The 18,356-nt window shown below is 42.9% G+C and overlaps 1 protein-coding gene across 1 annotated transcript; it reads left to right on the top strand.

Annotated features, from left to right (window-relative positions):
* Positions 1 to 3,174: 3,174 nt before the first annotated feature.
* shc2 (SHC (Src homology 2 domain containing) transforming protein 2) lies at positions 3,175 to 17,595 on the top strand. Its single transcript, XM_071526128.1, has 13 exons — positions 3,175 to 3,942; positions 8,339 to 8,409; positions 11,079 to 11,139; positions 11,560 to 11,679; positions 12,151 to 12,204; positions 12,396 to 12,447; positions 12,870 to 12,996; positions 14,203 to 14,383; positions 15,093 to 15,186; positions 15,804 to 15,983; positions 16,282 to 16,637; positions 16,933 to 17,084; positions 17,466 to 17,595. The coding sequence occupies exons 1-12, from the start codon at positions 3,175 to 3,177 to the stop codon at positions 17,059 to 17,061; spliced, it is 2,193 nt and encodes a 730-aa protein (XP_071382229.1). The 3' UTR covers positions 17,062 to 17,084; positions 17,466 to 17,595.
* Positions 17,596 to 18,356: the final 761 nt, after the last annotated feature.

Here is an 18,356-nt window from a genome sequence, read left to right as displayed (position 1 = left end):
TTTCCATATTCATTTTACTGTTATGCATATTGTCATTGCAGTATCTTGTCTTTTTACAGAAATAGGGACAGAATGTACTGTCAAGAAGCCAAGGTCAGCTACTTATGCATCAGTCAACATGCATCGATTACATCTGGTTTATCAGTAACTTCTTACACTCTGCTGCAAACAAACAAGGAGTGATTGGCTGTTTGGAGGAAGGTGGGGTGGCAGTGGCAATGATGATCGTGGTTTGTGTGTGTGTGTGTGTGTGTGTGTGTCTCAGGGGGTGTGTGTGATTTGTTGTAATGTGGACCCCTGGCCAGTGACATGAAATTGTTCTCTCCCAGATAGCCTCGTTACACACGTTACAGCAGTGGTTCATTCTGATATAACCCTTTAGGAAGTGTAGTGGGCTGGATCTTATTTCCATCTTCTTTCTCCTCAAAGCCTGATAGGTAAGTTTCCTGCCACTGATGCCTTTCTGAATAACTTTTAGCTCTTTCTGGATCTCTGCAAATATCGTGCAACTGGTTCAGCATTTTGTTTTTTAATGGACTTATTGAATTTTCTACCCAGGCCAGCAGTCTGTGTGGCTCTTTTAGTTGTTTCGCAAGAGCATGAAGAGTAAGTTAACAGTACTTTACATACATTTTGGCTGTTTACTGAGTTGTGTCTTGAGTCACATTTTATTGGACAGAGAACACAACGCTCATCTCTCACCCGAAAGCTGCAGGCTGATTAAGGAAGCTTGCAAATGATTCAGAATCAATTGCTTGATTTAATTTAGGCAATTGTCCTTATTTGTCAAGCACATAACAAGCTTTTCCTGGTATATGTAGGTGTCCTTATTTAGCCAGTTGACTATTCCTCTCTTTGCATAACAGATGACCCTGACTGCTACTTGGGCTATTTCACCATCCATGCAAACATCACTCACATCTATAAAGCCTCCCTACTCCTCTTCTGCCTTATCTTTGACTGATTAACATATTCTTGTTTCAGCCTTTTGTCTAATTTGGCTCCTTTATCTGCTTTCGTAGCCTTTAATGCCAGTTGTACTTTCTTGTCCTGTTTTCCCAAGGAACTGAGTGTACGCTCTGTGCTCAGCGGAGGATCATTTCTGACACAATAACAGATATCAGCCTTCTATTAATACCTTGTGTCCTCTGCTTCCTGTGCGCCAGACGTGACCTTGTGTTAGAGGTAGAGCTATCTGTTCTGATGAAAGATGTTGTTATTGTTGTTGGTTGGCTCTAGACCCCCACCTCTGCCCAAACACACACACCTTCCCCGAAAGGTGTGCAGTACAAATCCTTGCTTGCTTTGTGCAAGATGGGAGAATAGAAGAGTGTGAGTGAGAGGGGAGGGAGAGAGAATGAAAGACGAGGGTGAAAATGATTAGACTGAAAAGGCAAGAGTGAGGGAAGGAGAGAGAGAGGGAGGGAGGGAGGGTGAGAGTGAGGAGCTAAAAGGCCTGTGCTTTCCTTCCAGAAGATGGCGGATGGCTCCCTGGGGAGGCGGCTGGGAGGACAGGGGAGTTGGGAAGAGATTTCAAGCAGATGGGATGGGGTGGGTGTTTTCCCTGATGCAGTCCCATATGAGTACTGCTGCATTGTTTCCTTTGCCAGTTAAGTTTTTGTCTATTCCCAGGACAAATGTAATTATTCTCTATCAGCACAAACACACACACACACACACACACACACACACACACACACACATACACACACACACACACACACACACACACACACATCCACACACAGCCTACACTTAAACTAATTGGTTGAGACTTTAGAGAATTTTGCCTATATATACTCACAATCCTGTGACATGAGCTCAAACATTTGTAATAAATCCCTCAGTTAATACTTTTATTTTGTATTACTCTATCAAAGAGTTCTGCATTTGTCATTTCTGTTGGTTAGAATCTAATCCCATTTTCAAGATTGTATTCATTTTGTATTCATTTCATCAAATAAGACTCCTCTACAGAGAGACTGAATATAACCCAAGCATTTGGGGTTTCATTCCAAAATACTATATATTCAATTTAAAAGAATGTCATTGATATTCATTGTTCAATATTTAAAAAATGCAGATGATTGCGTATCTAAAATGTTACTATTTTATAAAGAGAGAGCTCAAAACAGATAATATCATTAAAATTCAGTAGTCATCAGTACTTTCATACAGCAATCATTTTTTCTGTATGTCCCATGTTCAAATGGTGGATATCATATTGGAATTAAACTTTTGGGTTACTTGGGATAGCAAGTAAGTAAAACTAATGATAAGTCTCTTCAAAAATCCACTCAATATTTATCATCTTAATAAAAAAAAAAATCAGAAGAGAGAGGAGACAGCATTTCAGGTAACTGGAAGCAGTCTACCTCTCATTATGAATATTACTTTGAGAGCCCAATAGTAAGACTTACTTAAAAATTATACAACCTCACGCATGAGGTATTCAGTAGACCTTAATTTCATTACTTTCTTTTTTGTCATAATTCATATATAGACTGCACCAGAGCTATGCAATACAGCTAAAAGATAATGTTCATTGATTCGGTTTGGTTATTAATTCATGGAATGACCTTCATGTAAAATGCATTCATGTTTGTTTTGCAGCAAACTGTGTTAGTCTGTTGAAAAGGTCATTGTTCTCTGGCATTGTCACAGGCATGCGGCCATAGCTTGATAATGTGTCAAATATTGAGCAATGGGATGCACTGCAGTGTGTGTGTGTGTGTGCAGCTGATATGCATACGTGTGTTTGCATGTGTGTGTAGAGGGTGGTTCAGGCAGTGTTTTAGCTAATGCTGTCTGAGAGCAGCTGGGCAGGGCAGGGCTAATAGATGTGCAATAACCCAATGACATCATCCAGAGAGAGAGAGAGAGTGTGGGAGCGTACGAGCGAGCTAGCCCAAGGCAGTGAACGGGAGCAGGCCAGCTCAGATGCAGAGGAGAGCGGCATGAGAGTGGGAGAGCGTGTGTGTGTGTGTGTGAGTGGGAGAGGACCGGACAGCGTTCAGTCAACATTGACCAGGATATAGGACTCTGCCCAGAAGATTTTCTCTCCAGTTTTTCCCCCTCCTCCATTACACCTCTCCCCCTCCCCTTTCCCCTTTCCCCTCATCCTCTATCAGTTATCCCCCCTCTCAGCCCCTGCTTCAGGCGGCTCCTCCGGGCATGCTCCTTAAGCCAAAGTATGGCCGCTTTCGCAACGACTCTGTGACCTCCTCCGACGACCTGATGCAGAGCTTAGCCATGAGCGGCAAAGTGGTGGCCACACCGGTGGTCCCCTCCTCCACCCCCAGCCTGCCTTTGCCTCCCCTGCCTCCTCTGGATCCCAGCGCCAGGTCCTCCTCCTCTGCCGGGGCTGCAGCCCTGGCCGACTCCCCCTGCCTGGATGGGGAGCAGGACGCCACCACCACCTTCTGCATGCTCATCCCCAAGATGCCTCAGTGGAAGTTCTCCAACTCCCTGCTCAGCCGGAGCCCGTCCAACTCCAGCTCCAGCTCCAGCTCTAGCAAGGACTCGGGCAAGGCGGCAGCAGCTCCTTCCCAGGCCTCTGTCTCCTCCTCCTCATCATCACACGGGCCCGGTGGTGCGACCTCAGCCAGTGGCCCCGTGGCCAGTCTAGCTGCGGTGCTTAACTCCTGTGACCCTGTGTGTGTCACCCCCTGTTCCCTACAGGCCATCCGAGGGCAGAGAGCAGCCGCACTAGCCAGCTCAGCTGGTCCGGGGGGCCACGGATTTGGGGCCATGGAGGCCACAGGGAGCCCCGGGGGCTCCAGCAGCTCTAGGTCAGGAATGAGCCGCAGGACAAGAGTGGAAGGCATGTGGCTGGGGGGAGAAGACTTCAACCAGAAGGGCAGCTTCATCCACAAGCCGTCCCAAGGCTGGCTGCACCCCGACAAGAAGATTGCAGGACCAGGAGCCTCCTATATTGTCAGGGTGAGTCAATGCAGACTTACAGACTACTCTCATCTTATTTCACTGTGTGCATTCATTGTATTGGAAGTTAACCATTCACTTAATTCAGGATTTGTTTCCTTGCAGAACAGTTTGATAGTGTTTACATCAGGTTTTGAATTGTTTGTTCGAATTTGTTAACAAGTCTGATGTTGTTTTACAAGCAAACCAGAAAAGTACTAACTTTTTCCAAATGTAAATACTCGCACATGATGTAACAACTGGGTACAATTGCCTGCTCACAGGAACCATTGTATCACATAATATTAACGACCCCATTTCCAGGCTTCTCTATCTGGGTGGGAAACAAAAGGACACCACAGTGCCAGGCAGTTTGTTATGCAGCCCATGTGGTGCGGGCTGAGGAATACATAATTTAATCCAGATAAATGGCTTGGTGTGGCTGGTTGGGAGACTGCGTCAGGGCAGCACACAGGGTGGAGAGATAAACAATGAAATTATATGATACATGCATGGACTATAGTTATCAGGACCATTGTTGCTCTACTGTATTGTTTACCATAAGTTATATGCATGGGAAACTGTAGTTATACAATAACCGTCCATATATAGTGCCTGTAACCCATGCCTGACTGTACTTCACAACATTATGCCTGGTGGCTGTTTTAGTAATGATGTGTAACATAAATAAGAAATCCAAAGCATTACAGTTTAAATGAGCTGTAGTTGAAATCCAATATGAGGAAGCATGTGGGAGTGGCGTGCTTTGTGTGGTTGCTAGATTGTTTACATTCATGTGTGGAATGAGAAAAGATTTTATCTTTTAGATTTTAAATTAGATTTACGATGCATCAGCACAATGAATCTCAATCTTCTTATAAGTATTGTCATCATTATAATATGCTTGAATGCTCTTTATACAGAATAGCTTTGCAGATATTTCTCCTTATGATTTTATCACAGATAAGATCAGGCTATATCCAGAAATAGGAAATTACACTGTCTTTCCTGATAGAAAGATGGCATTGATTATACATGAAATAAGCCATTTTGTGTTATGAAAGCCACGCGGCTTGTGCAGTGACTGAAGAGATATCTTTATCAGCCTTCTAGTGATTTGTGTTCACAAAGGGTTACCATCCCAGGCAGACTGCTTGACGTCAATGTCAATGATCTCCCCTCAGCGATCCCCCACACCCGCTCGCCTCCGCCCCTCTCGCCACTTCTCCCCCCCCCCCCCCCCCCTCCTCCAGCCTCAAACTAATGACATGGCTCTTGATTAGCCCAGTCTAGGGCCCAAGCACGCTTTCTAATGGCATTACACAGGCACCATTCATTCCTATATTCAATTACATTTAATCACAGTCATTTGCATCATGTGATATGGAAGAGGAGGTTTGGACGGCAGGGGCTGGGAGGGGTCCATCTGTGTTAGGATCAGCGGTGAGTACGTTACAGCTCTCAACACCATGCAGGGGCTTCCCTAGGCTCATATTAACAACATGTGCTCCTCTCATATTAACACCATGTCTGATTAATGTCTTTTTATTTACTAACATGTTATTCCGTTAAACATGCAAGAAAACATACATATCAGATGCATAGTATATTTTATCAGTCTGACCTGTTAACAGCTTACTGTGGTCAACTGCAAGTGTAATAATTTTAGATTATCAGTGTGAGCTAATGTGCAAAATGGATTTCATGGCTGCTTGAGCAGTATGTGTGATTCAGTGGTAAATCTATGCAGGGAGGAGCACTTGCTGCATGTATTAGTGTCACAGTGACAGTAGATTTCTGCTGCGCTGTGCCATTTTTATTCTGCACAGCCACCATAGCCCACAGCTCTCTCTGTCTCTATTTCTGTCTCTCTCTCTCTCTCTCTCACACACACACACACAGACACAGACACAGACACACACACACACACAAAACCATACACAAACACTCCTCCACTGGGAGGTGACAGACTCAGACAGGATCCTTAGCGTTTGTTTCCTCTCTGACACTTCCTCTGTGCCCACACAGCCAGGCCAGGCAGCTGTGTCTGGCCTGCATCTGCCATCTTTGACAGCTGGGGCGCCGCAATGCACCCATCAAGCGAACCCTGCAGCTGCCAAACCCGCCATCAGTTAGACAGCCATAAAAACCAGCCTGCTATCATTTTATACACTTAGCTAGCTAACAATCCATTTAACTGGTGCACAGTATTTCCCTTCCAATTATAAAATCAGCCAGCTATTTTCCAGCCAATGTAGAACAATTTACTGCGCTATAGTAGTCTAATTTGCAGCAAGCCCCTTCTATGATGTTCTTGCAAGTGGAAAGGTCACTGAGTAAATTTATCGGTCACATGCTCTCAAATATGCTGTGACAAGTGCAAAAAAGTATGAAGGATGTGTACCCAATTTTGCAATAATCCTCAACCAGTCAACCATCATTAGTTATTTACACCATCCAGATACTGTTTGATAACATCCAGCTATCCACAGTATCTGTCCATCCATCCGTCCATCTGTGCATCCATCCATTCAAAACATACATGCCTCTTGGTCTGGCCTTGCGTTAGTAGAAGGAGCCTCGATAAGCAGCAGATATGAGATAATAAACTGAGCACAGGAGGTCTTCTACAGCACTGACAGCCAGGCTACATAAGCTAATATAATAAATAGATATCACTTCCCTCAAGGAAGGCAGCCATGATGCAGGGAAGTTCAAAAGAAGATGCAAATTTCCTTGAATTTCTGAGGAATGCTTCTTGGAAAGCCTGTGTCCCTGGTTACAAGAATAGTGTGTTAGAGACTTGGCCGAAAGGGTAGGAGTGCAGATAGAGTGATAGAAGAGGGGATGCATTGCATCGTCGAATTTGAGAGTGTGACAATGGAGGCATTGACAGAGAGAGGCAAAGAAAAAAGAGAGAGTAGGAGAGACAATTTCCCTGATGGAAGACTTCCCCCTGTCTCCTAATCTGGTTAGAAAGCTCATTAAGCTCTCAGGCTCAAGGGTTGCTGTGTGTGTGTGTGTGTGTCTGTGTCTGTGTGTGTGTCTGTGTGTGTGTATGTGTGTGTGTGTGTGTGGCTGTGTGTGTGTGGCTGCTGCTTGGTCTGTCTCAATAACAGTCTTGGAAACATCTTTAAATATGACATTGATTGAGTTTGAACCAAAGTAGAACAGGCAGGATGTAAATGATGTAGCACCTAATTAGTCTGACAAAGGCAAAATAAGTCAGCCAAGCTACTACGACCTATAAAGAGTTTGACATTATGGGATATGAGTAGAACTCTCTTATGGTGTGTTGTTTAAAGTAGGGCATGTATGGAAACTGTGATGTATTGGTAAAAGGCTGGTAAACTATGACCTCCAGTTGGTGATCAACAATCACCAATATTACCTACAAAAATAAACAGCAATAGCTATTTTTTGTATCTTTTAACGGTCAAAGGTTATGACAAGGATTTAGATACACATCACACAAATGATCTATATTTTGTACCCAAATCTTTTTGTCAGAACAGGAGCTTTGAAGTAATTTTTTCTCAGTTTCAATACTCATGCGTACTGCATGCAGGGCTGAATACAAGAATATAGTAGTATTCATTTATCTTTTATTTCCTTTTTAAAAGCCTATTTTCATGAATAAGTCTGATACCACTTACTATCATAAAGATTTGCATTAGCTGAAACAGGTAGGTCAACTATTTTACGAACAAAAATGTGAATTTATCCACCACTGCATCCCTGCATGAAAACCTCACAGCTTCGCAAATTAGTCCAGGACGTCCTGACATGCATGACCTGCACACACACACACACACACACACACAGACACATTCATACTCCTCAGAGGCCTGCAAAGCCACAGTTTGTCCATGTCTTGCAGCTCTTAGTGCTGCTAATCTAGTCAAGATGCCATTAGCACCCCAACCTGACGGCCATTAGGAAGCCACTCAGCTGGCTGTTAGCCACTGTCTAGCTAGATTACAAAGCACAAAGCTCACAATTACCAACAGTAGATTCCATATCATGTATAGCAGTGTTTCCCCCAGAAATGTTTCCTTGGAAGAGTGGGAAGGCCACTGAAAGACAATTTGAAAGGTTTTTAGTTATGATTATATCATTTATTATGCAAGAAAAGGCCTTCAGAAAGCTAGTAACTTTGACAATAGTGGATTTGGTTTTCATGCTAGCATTCATTTTGGAGGAGGTGTCACATTTTTTAAATGTTGGATATCTTGTTTTGAAATTAAACTCTTCATTGGTATTCCTGTATCAGTGGAGGACCCACGATTAATCCAGCACTAAAAGTACTATACATGCTAAACTCATAATTTAACTCAAAGGAACATCTAATCTTGACTGAAATCTGTACTGTATGGTAAAACATGTTTTCTCCTCTGTTCGATCTGTGTCTATGCAGTACATGGGCTGCATCGAGGTGCTGAAATCAATGCGCTCCCTGGACTTCAACACACGGACTCAGGTGACGAGGTAAGTTGGAGGTTAACTATCTCTCATGGTTGTGGTGAGTCAGGAGAATTTGATCCAAGCTGTATAGGATTAACAAAAGGATCAGTCACTATGACACCAAATCACTATCATCAGACCTGTCAGATCTGGGCTGGTACTTCTCAAGCATCGGAGAGAAGGAGGGTTTATTTTAGCTTTTCATTTCAGGTCATAAGGAAAGAGACAGTGAAGGGGACTTGGTGAGCGATCCCAATTACGTGCTTTCATTATAAAATACTTAATAAATACACACAAACCTGTAGCTTATTTCAATTAGCTTTTCAGGAATGTAGAAAAACCTGCATTCTTTTCATTCGGACAGCCAACATTTTTTCAATTCTAGTCGTGGATTTCACAGTCTATAAGGTCCCAAATCATGCTCAAACAGTTAAGGATAGTGGAAATTAAATTCCAATTCAAGTAAACGTGAAAATAACCAAAACTGGCATTACAATGTTTTTCCACAATGGCAGCAATACAGTGTTGCGTCTCTCAGTTAAGAGATGTCAATGTATCACTGCAGCAAACAGAACTACAATTTCAGTGGTGTGACTGGTCAAAACTATGGGTCGTAGCATATCTGTCTCTGTGTGTTTTTGTATGCTACATGTGATGTTATTGTTATGAAAGCAGGGTTCTTTGCAATCCTAGGCCTCATGGGAGCAGTGCACCGCCCCACTCCCTCTTTCTCTCTCTCTCCCTCTCTCTCTCTGTCTCTCTCTCTCTCACCCTCCTCTCTCTCCTCCATAATCGATCGGCAGTAATCGGAGCCCACCATGCATCCAAGGCTTAAGTGCAGGGGGGAGGAGGCAGCAGAGATGGAGTGATAGAGGGAGATCTATTATTGATGATGTTCGCTAATGACTGTGGAAAGCTGCAGTGGTCGTCATGAACGCACCCCGCTGGATACTGTCTGCTGTGACTCACATGGGGGGGGGCATCAAAACAAAACAGCAAAACAAAGATGAGCAAAGACAGAAAAGATGCTTTGCATAAGCTGCTTACATCCGGTTAAGTTATCTACTTTATCACGATTAATTGCGTGACATAACAAGCTTAGCTGTGTTCAGTTTAGTGTACTCATAATGAATGTGTTTTGTTTGACATCCTTGTATGATTCTGTTGGTTATGGTGGTTGGTGGTTGAGAAATGGCTTTGTATAATGCCATTTGTCACTGGCTACTTTACAAAAGACCTCCAAATTCCCTAGTGATGCTGAGGGCAAGAGGCCCGGCTCTCTGAATCCTTGGGGAACAGACGACTGTTCATCTGGCCAGCTAGGCCATGGATCCATGATGTATTGACTCAATCAGTCTAACAAACTTTTTTTTACAGCACATTTTATGTGAATTGTTGCATAACACAATGTGGATCTAATTCAAAAGCAGCCTTTTAAAGTCAGAGCCTGCCATGCGTCCAGAGCTGGCCTCATTTCTTTAGCTTGTTGACTTGTAGGCCCCTGAAATCAGCTGCCATACAGTTCATTTAGTCCTGGAATACTAAAACAAATCTGTCGGTGGGCCTCAGAATCTCAAAAATGTACTTCAAGTCGTGGATTTGCAGAAGCTGTGTCCTCCCAACAGTAGGCTCTTTGGTAGATCTGGCTGTGTCACTCTGTTAAGTCATTAAACAGCAACACCAGGGAGAATGAGGCGCAGCATTTTGTCGCAGGAAAGACACAGAGACTGCAGACAAAAACAACAACAACAGTCCACCTCTCTCCTCCCACCGCCCTCTCGTCAACATGAGTCACTCCAACATTGTGGTGTTTTTTCAAAAATCCCTGAGAAGACCTTTACTCGAGATGGGGCCCGGGACGCTGCTTTTTAAATATTTACGAGCCACTTGATAGGGGCAGCTGGGTTCTCGACTCCCGTCCCCAGTCAGAGCGAGAGCTCCAGCCTCAGCTCCTCGTTATATCTGACTACCTCACTGGGACAGAGCCCATAAACACCCATTAGACAGCTATTCCCAGGAGTTATGGCAGCCTCATCACAAAGATGTACCATTTCTGCAAATTCCAATGGCTGAGAGAACTGGACTGAGGAAAATAAACAATGTGAAATAAATGATGCCTTGAACAAGCAGAGAGACGGACTACAGACATCAGGGACCCTAGACACTTTATTTTACCTTGAGTAATGACATTTCTCTTATTACCTAATTATTATTTCAAACTGTGAGTTTGACATGAGTTTGATATTCATGAAGACATGATTCTGATTTTGATCATATAAACCATGGCCATCAGTGGTAACCAGAGCTCATCTGGTACGTTGTGAGTTGACCTGCTGGCAACCTTTTCTTGACCTTTGAACTGTTATGGATCTGTGACCTATGACCTTGGCTTGAGGGAAGGAGCACAGAGCTGCTGTTCATGTTTATCTTCAGGTTGTCCATAACTGTGATGCTGCAATTTTGTATAGTCCTGAACACTTTTGCTCAACTGTTTAAAACTTTGTTTGTTTAAAAGTTTGTGAATTTATTTTTTGTTGCCACCGTATTGAATCATTCATTATGCGGATGCACAGTCAGCATGAATACACATGATTTCTAGATCATCCATGTGTCCTAGTAGCCAGTTGATCAGTGGCCAGTGGCCTCCTATTATGGTATTGTGACCTCTGACCTTTCTTCATTCTTCTAACCAGGGAAGCCATCAACAGGCTGTGTGACGCTGTGCCTGGTGGGAAAGGGGCTTGGAGGAAGAAGGTAATAGTAAAGTTGTAATCCTGTTGTGTGCAATGTGTGCATCAGACTTGGATCAGATAGTATTTGCAAATAATCCTTAGCATGAGTGCCAGAAAGTCAATTTAGTACATTTTGTGACTGACAACTTGTCTGATGCTTTCTGGATTGTTTTGATATGGTAAACCCTACCTTTCTGTTGTTCCAAGTAGGTTTAAACAGATTTATTTGCAACTAATTATTTGCAGTCAATATTTGACTATTTGGTCTTTGGTCTGTGTGTGGGGGCCATCATGCATGTGCATGTATGTGTATCTACGTGCCTGTTTTTTTTAACATGTATTACTATTGTATTTTTTGTCTGAAGACAAGTATATGTGACATCTCAACTTAGAGTATTAACTGTGTGATAATTAGTCCATCCGCTGTCTTTTTGCCATGTAGGCCCTGAACAAAGCTCTCCAGTCCATCATGGGGAAGAGTAACCTGCGCTTTGCTGGCATGAGTATTGCAGTCAATATCTCCATAGAGGGCCTCAGTCTGCTCATCCCGACCACACGACAGGTTAGACACTGCTAAACTACCATAAGTTCATCTGTACTGGGGTTAGACCGATAGTCTTTTATTAAATATCATATATCATCCAGGAGGATGTTTATAGGCCTAATGGATCCCAGCATTTCCTCTGCTATTGAATTGGTGCTGTGGGTCATCCTGCTTTAAGGGTGAAAAGAATTTCAATTAGTGTAGGTAAATGGATCATTAATGTCCGATGATCGAGGCTTTTCCAACCTGGAAAATATTGAATCCTTGTAAGTCTTTGGTATGAAAATTCAGCAGCTATCAGCTATCAGCAGCTTCAGTCTAAAAATATCAGTATTGGTACTGGCCTTCAAAACCCATATCTTTGAATGATCAGAAGAATCTGTTGGATTCTGAATATTCTGAATATATCCATTTTAATCAATGATACAATGAAACAGTGAAGAATATTGGCAAACCTCTGCTTCTGTTTTTATCCATTTATCTTTTCAGGTGATAGCACACCATCCCATGCAGTCCATCTCATTTGCCTCTGGGGGAGACACAGTGAGTGCAATGTATTATTCCCTGCTCCCCTCTGTGTTGTTGGAATGGACTTTTTGGCAGACTGCACATCTGGCTAGGTTGCATTTGACTGGTTTCCAATATCATGACCAAAGAATCAACGAGGGCTTTAATTTAGTTATATACCCCTAATTCATCTGGCCTTATTGAGTTTTTCCTCCTGTCTGTTGCAGGACACGCCCGACTATGTTGCGTATGTGGCCAAAGACCCAGTCAATCAGAGAGGTATCTCCTGAAAAGCTTCTCTTTCAGCCTCACTGCCTGTTTCATAACCATGCACATACAATACTGCGTTGTTTGTTTGCTTCACTGCCACTTGTTTATCAAGATGCTGTTTCATTCTGACTTATCCACCATTTGGACAAAAAAAACACCATCTCCTATGAAGCAATTCCTGATATGAAAGTAAAGCTTACTATGAAGTATTACTAAAGTTTTGGCTTTAGTCATTATACAATATATGTAATATTCTGGAGCAAGGGATCACCTCCATCAAAAAAATACTCTCAAAATTGACAAATAGCATTTTGTAATGAAACTCTTCAATTAATGGGATTAATATTTGGGCCAGGAGCTTACTCCTGAAAACCTGTGCCAACTGGAAAAATGTCTTTACCCCACCGACCCTCCTCTTTGATTTCCTGCAGCATGTCACATCCTGGAGTGCTCAGACGGTTTAGCCCAGAGTGTCATCAGTACCATTGGCCAAGCCTTCGAGCTGCAGTTCAAACAGTACCTCCACAGTCCTCCCAAAACCATGGCTTCAATGGAGAGGTGAGATAATGAGAAATAGTTCCTTTGCAGCTTTCCTAAATTCATGGCTTCAGTGGAGAGGTGAGATAATATCGAGTGGTTGCTCAGCAGTCCTGCTAAAACAATGGCTTCCATGAAAAGATGAAAAACATGAGAGTATCTCCACAGCCCGCTTCTATGGAGTGGTACCTTCACACATCATAAAATTTGACTCAGAGTGTAAAAAGCAACACTTAACCAGTGTTTATATAAGTCCACCCCCATCAGAGTTAATTTAACACATTTAGATAGGTTTGAACACACACCCCAGAGCCATATCGGTTCTATGAGTGAACAACTCTCCAATCAACACTTCACAAAAACACAAAAAAATCACTGGAAAATTTGCTGTGCACAGACTCACAGTCCAGCTACTAGCCAACTACAAGAGGTGAGACCCCACTTAAATTCAGCCATCATTTCCACTTATGGAAAGTGCATCATCATGATTATTTATAAAAAAGATTTGCAGCAAGGATAGGAGGAGGATAGAGGAAGTTTACTCTGCTGCCTTAATCAATCAAGGTGGTTATCAAACTGGACTGGCCGGGCATCCTGGGCAAAGAACTGAGTTGCATTACAAAAACCGGATACAAAACTCTCTGATTTCTTTCTTGTTCATTAGAAGGAGATATGATACCTTGTTCTTACATTACCTCAGAATCCATCTTTCAATTCTGATCCTCACAAATATCAAAGCCTGTTATTGAGAGCTCAGGGCTTCTTCCCTTGTCACCAGACCACCTGAGGTGTTTGTGGTTCCACTGAGGACACAGGAGGAACTCCAGACTAGTTTTTCTCTTCTGGTTTCAAATGAACAGCATCCTGCTGCCGGCAATAGCAGCTCTAGACATTAGGAGATTTATATAGATAACTTTGGATGTGGAGATGTCATCTGAGCTGAAGCCTTAATCCATTTGAGAATTCAAAACTTTGTCAAAAGTATTATTATTATTAGGATTATTAGGATTATTATCATTAGTATTAGTAGTAGTTGTTTTAATAGCGGTTTTAGTACTAGCAGTATTGGCATTGGTATCAGTAGTATTACTTTTAGTGTTAGTATGTTCATGCACATTGTAATAAAAAAGAATACATCACTGAGACTTAAGAGACTAAACTTTTCCTTTTACTTACACATGGTTACTTCCTGGATCCTGACTGTTGTGGTTGTCTTTCCTCCCTCAGGAGTATCAGGACAGAGGAGCCATCGTGGGTGGAGGATGAGGACTCCTCTGAGCACGACTACTACAACAGCATCCCAGGGAAGGAGCCTCCTGTTGGGGGTGTGGTGGACTCCAGGATCAGGCCGGGTGGAGCCTTGCTGGGTCACATCCACACCCAGCCACAGAGCAAGGTAGCGGCACAAGTGAACCTCCAGGCATGATTTTGGAAATTACATAAAGGTTCAAGGTTCAATTGTATTTAATGTTTCATCAACTCTCTAACTGGAAATTGGGATGAGCATTCCGGTATTGCAGCTTTATTTTTTTCCTCAAAACTAATCAGCACCAGTATTGCCACCTCTGCCAAATTTTGAGATGTTCCAAGAAAGCACCTGAGAAAACATGTGCAATGTGTAATTTCCAACCTCGTCTTCTAACTTTATCACAGACATAATTGAAGCTACATCTGGTCAAAATCAAGTAGCTCGTGACTGACCTTTGCCAGTAAGTGACAGCCAGGTTCAGGCTAAACTCTTTGATCTCTGCTTCATAAACCGGTGACTGATATGCTTTGCTGCTCCTTCCCCATATTGTTTACATGGAATTCAACCGTCAGAGCGTTAAAGTATACTCCATAACTGTCTTCTTGATGTGCCTGCACTATAATTGCCAGCAAAAGATATGATTACATAAAGAGCCCACAGCCCAGGCTCTTGTATTGCCTAATGGGTGAGAGAAATCATTCCTCTTTCCCTGCAGCTTGTTCAAGTGACATACTGTAGCTAACATTTCAAATAGAGTGCTTCAAAACAGCATTATGTGGGGACAAGAGATGCAAGAGTTACCATTCAGATTGACATATAAATGTGTCCATGATATCTAAGAATGTCATTTTGGTGTGTGTGTTTGTAGATGGGCTCACCAGCTAGAAGAGAGCCAATGTCCTACCCCTCTGGTCAGCTGTGCTATGAACTGCACTGGGACACTGAGACCAACAGCAGCTCAGGTGAGACACCATGTGGCAATACAGAGGTATAACAACTAGAACAAAATAACTGGCTGGTAAACTTTGACCCCAGTTTAACAGAGGTGGTCTAGTCTTTCATCTGTCATTGTGAAATACAAGCAATCTACTCTATGAGACAACATTGCCACAGCAGAGAGCCTTTGTTATTTATCTCTGCCCATATTGATGATTCGAATATCGTCTGCACAGTGTACTGAGGAATGATGACACCCTAAAAATCTGCAATCTGTAAATACCAATGAACACTTGATATCTTTTAGATTAAATTTATATTGTGGAGAAGAATGCATCTTTATCTATTGGCTACATACAATAATATTTATATAATTTAGGACCATAACATTACGCCCCCCACCACTGTTAGTACTGCAACTGGCCTAAATATGCAACTGCTCATTTGTGGAAATGTAAGACCCATTAGCTATAACATTATCTGTGCACAAAGTTCTTAGACTTTCAAAGAGTGATTTTAACCACTAGAGGGGGCAACAAGCTAAAAAACAATAAAAATACAAAATGTATTACACACACCCACACATACACATACACATGCAGACAGAAGTTTGTACTGTATTGATAGTGCCTGTCTTTCTCAGCTCTGACATCAGATGGTTACCTGCGCGCCGACGGCCAGCCGCCCAGCAGCAGAGACTATGAGGAGCATCTGTACGTCAACACCCAGAGTCTGGACGGGCTGGACTCACTGGCCCAGGGGCCCGATGGACACAGAGGGGCCAGGGGACCCGATAGTCCCAAGAAAGACATATTTGACATGAGTAAGTCCTGAGAGTTTGCTTGGTATGCAGTGATGTATTATGATTACAGAGACAGTGGAAAGTAAACTCACTTTTTTATCTTTGAAATGGGATTTATCCAGATTTTTTGTTTAACACTTTTTTGGTCACTGCATATTTCCATTTGTGGTATTTCATAGTTTTGATGTCTTTAGATGTAATAAAAATAAAGAAAAAGTGTGTGTCCAAACTTTTGACTGGTAGTATACATCCCACGTGAATGCTTTGGAATTAATGTTTTTGTATTTTAAGTCTGTCACTGCTCCGTGGTCTCCCACAGGGCCCTTCGAAGATGCTCTGAAGCTGCATGAGGCCAGTGGAGGAGCTGTGGGCTCCGGTGTGTCTGCTGTTGCTGGAGGTCCTGGTGCCCTGGGTGGAGGGGGAGGGGTGGTGGTGCTGGAGGACCAGTGGCCCAGCCCTCCACGCAGGCGAGCCCCCGTGGCCCCCACCGAGGAGCAGCTCCGCAGGGAGGCCTGGTACCACGGCCGCATGAGCCGGCGAGACGCGGAGAAAGTCCTGGTCCGAGATGGAGATTTCCTGGTCCGGGAGAGCACAACCAACCCAGGACAGTACGTCCTGACCGGCATGCACTGTGGCCTGCCCAAACACCTGCTGCTGGTCGACCCCGAGGGAGTGGTGAGTCTTAGCTCAAACATGACTTTTGGAAAATATTAGTTGCACTGGTTGTCATTGCAGAGATGGTTGTTAATTTGTCTAATGAGAAAGTAAGGAAAGGAAGGATGTCAAAGAAATTATAGAAGCCCATACATTTAATTCTGAAGACATTTGATAATACTTCATTAGCTGTTATTAATGTAGATTTGTGATGATGACTGTCATTCAATATGGCAAACAGGCTTTACGGAAGTCTCATGCAGACTCAACATGATCACTGACACCCTCCCCCCATCTCTTCCTGTCCTCCATAAAGGTCCGCACCAAAGACATGTTATTTGAGAGCATAAGCCACCTCATCTCATACCACCTGAAGAACGAGCTGCCTATTGTCGCAGCGGAGAGCGAGCTCCACCTCAAACAGGTGGTCAGGAGGAAACAGTGACCCATCCAGCCCTGCATGGGACGGTAAGCATGCAGTATATGAGAATGACTTGCCAATGCAGACAAGTCAGGGAAGTAGTGGAGGATAAAACCACCATTTCAAGCCAATATAAATCTTTATGAAGACTATTATTACTTAATTCATAGCATACCTTATGGTAAGAAGTATGTGTCTGATGTAAGTTGCATGAAAATTACATCTTTTCAAGAAAATAAAATATCAGAAAAATATCAAAATATAATTGGTTGTTTTTCACTTTGTGGGGATAATCAATTAGAATTCTTAGTTTTCTCAGCTTTTTATGTTACCACTACATCCCTGCATGCAACAATGGGTAGTTTATTTCATATCAGACATTTGACACTTAGATGTACAATGCTGACATATCTTCCCTTGTCTACCAGGATCCAGAGGCGAATTCCCATGTGCCCATGCAAACCCCAGAGAAACCTGAATGCGTAAACCATTTAGCCCAGTTGGATCTTTATCTGGGACTAAGGGACATCACTGATACCCTCTTCCCATGGACATGGCTACCAAGGATAGCGAGACATGTTACGTCTCCTTCTACTAACTCTCTCTGTTGGATACCAGGCTCAACCAAACTATCCCTCATCTGTCCTAAACTCCTCAGCATGTAGTCATTAAGCTAACAAACCTTCCTATCTGAACCAGAGTCCATTTTTTGACTAATCCCAGAGCTGGAAAATTGTCAACTGATGTCAGACGTTAAAGAGACAACCATTCGGTCAGGAGCCGTCCTCAGTCAATCTCACAGGGATTTGATGCACGTGGAAGTAAAGTCCTACAACGCCTATAACAGTGATGGTCTTCCAGTCTACCACGGCTTTCCTGACCAGCCAGTCACACACAGAGCAGTGAACTTGGCTCTGTGTGATTCACCGAACAAATCATGAAAATCGCCAGAACAAAACTCTCACTGACTATCTGGTGCACATATGAAAACACAAGAGATGTCAGGTTCAATATTCATCAGTTCATTTCAGTGCAAATGCAGGAAATGTGGTCATATTTTACTATGGCTGTGAGAGACAATGGAGTAAATGTCTGTTTCATAGGAATGTAAAGACTGTTTCTTGTTACATGTTCACAGGTATGCAGTACCTGACTCTGAGATGGCACAACGGATACACACCGAACATAATGCAGTGCTAGATTTATTACCTGTTACCTTGGCCATAGATTCACTTTTTTTGATTTATCCATTATAATCTCAGGACCACATTCCAGTGTTTTAAATCATGCTTTTATGGAATTTGTATTGAAAACATCCC

The sequence above is a fragment of the Centroberyx affinis genome, unplaced genomic scaffold (assembly GCF_046629955.1).
Source record: "Centroberyx affinis isolate AG114_WGS23_722 - 3 ecotype Tasmania unplaced genomic scaffold, CSIRO-AGI_Caff_v1 ptg001386l_1, whole genome shotgun sequence".
Classification (NCBI taxonomy): domain Eukaryota; kingdom Metazoa; phylum Chordata; class Actinopteri; order Beryciformes; family Berycidae; genus Centroberyx; species Centroberyx affinis.
The sequence above is the reverse complement of the archived record's forward strand: the minus strand, read 5'-3'. Positions and strand labels throughout refer to the sequence as shown.

What these genes read in the sequence shown, in the direction of transcription:
- shc2 (XM_071526128.1), top strand. Translation starts at nt 3,175, where the DNA reads ATGCTCCTTAAGCCAAAGTATGGCCGCTTTCGCAACGACTCTGTGACC. An exon ending in TTGCCTCTGGGGGAGACACA is followed by an intron (nt 12,205 to 12,395) that starts GTGAGTGCAATG and finishes TGTCTGTTGCAG; the next exon opens with GACACGCCCGACTATGTTGC. An exon ending in AGAGCAAGGTAGCGGCACAA is followed by an intron (nt 14,384 to 15,092) that starts GTGAACCTCCAG and finishes GTGTGTTTGTAG; the next exon opens with ATGGGCTCACCAGCTAGAAG.